Below are 2,500 nucleotides of genomic sequence, written 5' to 3'. Positions count from 1 at the left end.
ATTAACACAACATTATGCATACTTTTGACAATAAATAAAATAAGAATTTGTTCTTACTTGCTTGCCTGGGTAAATAAAGGTTAAATAAATTCAAAAAAATAAATATAATAATATATATATATATATATTTTTAACCGATACCGATCATTTCCGATATTACATTTTAATGCCAATATCAGCCGATGATATCGGACATCCCTAATTTTAAATCAATTTATGGATAACGTGCTTTGACTATTAGTGGAACTTCTCTGGTCAAGGAGAGCTGTGAGACGTTATGAGACGTTATGAGACATTATGCGACACTGTGAGATGTTATGAGACATTATGAGACGTTATGAGACGTTATGAGACGCTGTGAGACGTTATGAGACGTTATGAGACGTTATGAGACATTATGAGACGTGATGAGACGTTATGAGACGTTATGAGACGCTGTGAGACGTTATGAGACGTTATGAGACGCTGTGAGACGTTATGAGACGTGATGAGATGTGATGAGACGCTATGAGACGCTGTGAGACGTTATGAGACGTTATGAGACGTTATGAGACGCTATGAGACGTGATGAGACGCTATGAGACGCTGTGAGACGTTATGAGACGTGATGAGATGTTATGAGACGCTATGAGACGCTGTGAGACGTTATGAGATGTTATGAGACGTTATGAGACGCTATGAGACGCTATGAGACGTTATGAGACGTTATGAGACGCTATGAGACGTTATGAGACGTTATGAGACGCTATGAGACGTTATGAGACGCTATGAGACGCTATGAGACGTTATGAGATGCTATGAGACGTTCTGAGACGCTATGAGACGTTATGAGACGTTATGAGACGTTATGAGACGCTATGAGACGTTATGAGATGCTATGAGACGTTATGAGACGTTATGAGACGCTATGAGACGTTATGAGACGTTATGAGACGTTATGAGACGTTATGAGACGCTATGAGACGTTATGAGACGTTATGAGACGCTATGAGACGTGATGAGACGTGATGAGACATTATGAGACGCTATGAGACGTTATGAGATGTTATGAGACATTATGAGATGTTATGAGATGCTATGAGATGTTATAAGACGTTATGAGACGTTATGAGACGCTATGAGACGTGATGAGACGTTATGAGATGCTATGAGACGTTATGAGACGCTATGAGACGCTATGAGATGTTATAAGACGTTATGAGATGTTATGAGACGCTATGAGACGTTATGATACGTTATGAGACGCTATGAGACGTTATGAGACGTGATGAGACGTTATGAGACGTTATGAGACGCTATGAGACGCTGTGAGACGTTATGAGACGTTAAAAGACGTGATGGTTAGAGTTAACCTACCGACAGCGAAGACCTGGACTCCTTGGCTCCGCAGCTTCTGTGCCGGCTCCTGGACACTGTCCTGTGACTTCCCATCTGTGATCAGAATAGCAACCTGGAAGACAAGGGGACAGACAGCGTTTTTCTTCACATTATCACAGTTTGATGTGAGGGAACATAGGGCTGAGGGAACATAGGGCTGTAGGGCCATAGGGCTGAGGGAACATAGGGCCGAGGGAACATAGGGCTGAGGGAACATAGGGCTGTAGGAACATAGGGCTGAGGGAACATAGGGCTGTAGGAACATAGGGCTGAGGGAACATAGGGCTGTGGGAACATAGGGCTGTAGGAACATAGGGCTGTGGGAACATAGGGCTGAGGGAACATAGGGCTGTAGGAACATAGAGCTGAGGGAACATAGGGCTGTGGGAATATACGGCTGTGGGAACATAGGGCTGTGGGAATATACGGCTGTGGGAACATAGGGCTGAGGGAACATAGGGCTGAGGGAACATAGGGCTGTAGGAACATAGGCCTGTGGGAACATAGGGCTGTAGGAACATAGGGCTGTGGGAACATAGGGCTGTAGGAACATAGGGCTGTAGGAACATAGGGCTGTGGGAACATAGGGCTGGGGGAACATAGGGCTGAGGGAACATAGGGCTGTAGGAACATAGGGCTGTAGGAACATAGGGCTGTGGGAACATAGGGCTGTAGGAACATAGGGCTGAGGGAACATAGGGCTGTAGGAACATAGGGCTGTAGGAACATAGGGCTGTAGGAACATAGGGCTGTAGGAACATTGGGCTGTGGGAACATAGGGCTGTAGGAACATAGGGCTGAGGGAACATAGGGCTGTAGGAACATAGGGCTGTGGGAACATAGGGCTGAGGGAACATAGGGCTGTAGGAACATAGGGCTGTAGGAACATAGGGCTGAGGGAACATAGGGCTGCAGGAACATAGGGCTGTGGGAACATAGGGCTGAGGGAACATAGGGCTGTAGGAACATAGGGCTGTGGGAACATAGGGCTGAGGGAACATAGGGCTGTAGGAACATAGGGCTGTAGGAACATAGGGCTGTAGGAACATAGGGCTGTAGGAACATAGGGCTGTGGGAACATAGGGCTGTAGGAACATAGGGCTGTGGGAACATAGGGCTGTAG

At 46.1% G+C, this 2,500-nt stretch overlaps 1 protein-coding gene across 1 annotated transcript in view; it reads right to left on the bottom strand.

The window, feature by feature from the left end:
- LOC311229381 (collagen alpha-1(VII) chain-like) overlaps positions 1 to 2,500 on the bottom strand; it is a gene marked incomplete at its 5' end in the record, with an annotated part of 170,676 nt that overhangs the window by 41,051 nt on the left and 127,125 nt on the right. The window contains one exon of the mRNA XM_084315469.1: positions 1,357 to 1,450. Coding sequence (XP_084171595.1) covers positions 1,357 to 1,450 — 94 coding nt within the window. The remainder of the gene's footprint in view (positions 1 to 1,356; positions 1,451 to 2,500) is intronic.

This window comes from Notolepis coatsorum (assembly GCF_963971535.1).
Source record: "Notolepis coatsorum genome assembly, chromosome: 6".
Taxonomy (NCBI): Eukaryota; Metazoa; Chordata; class Actinopteri; order Aulopiformes; family Paralepididae; genus Notolepis; species Notolepis coatsorum.
Note: the sequence above shows the minus strand (reverse complement) of the source record. Positions and strands in the feature narration are given on the sequence as shown.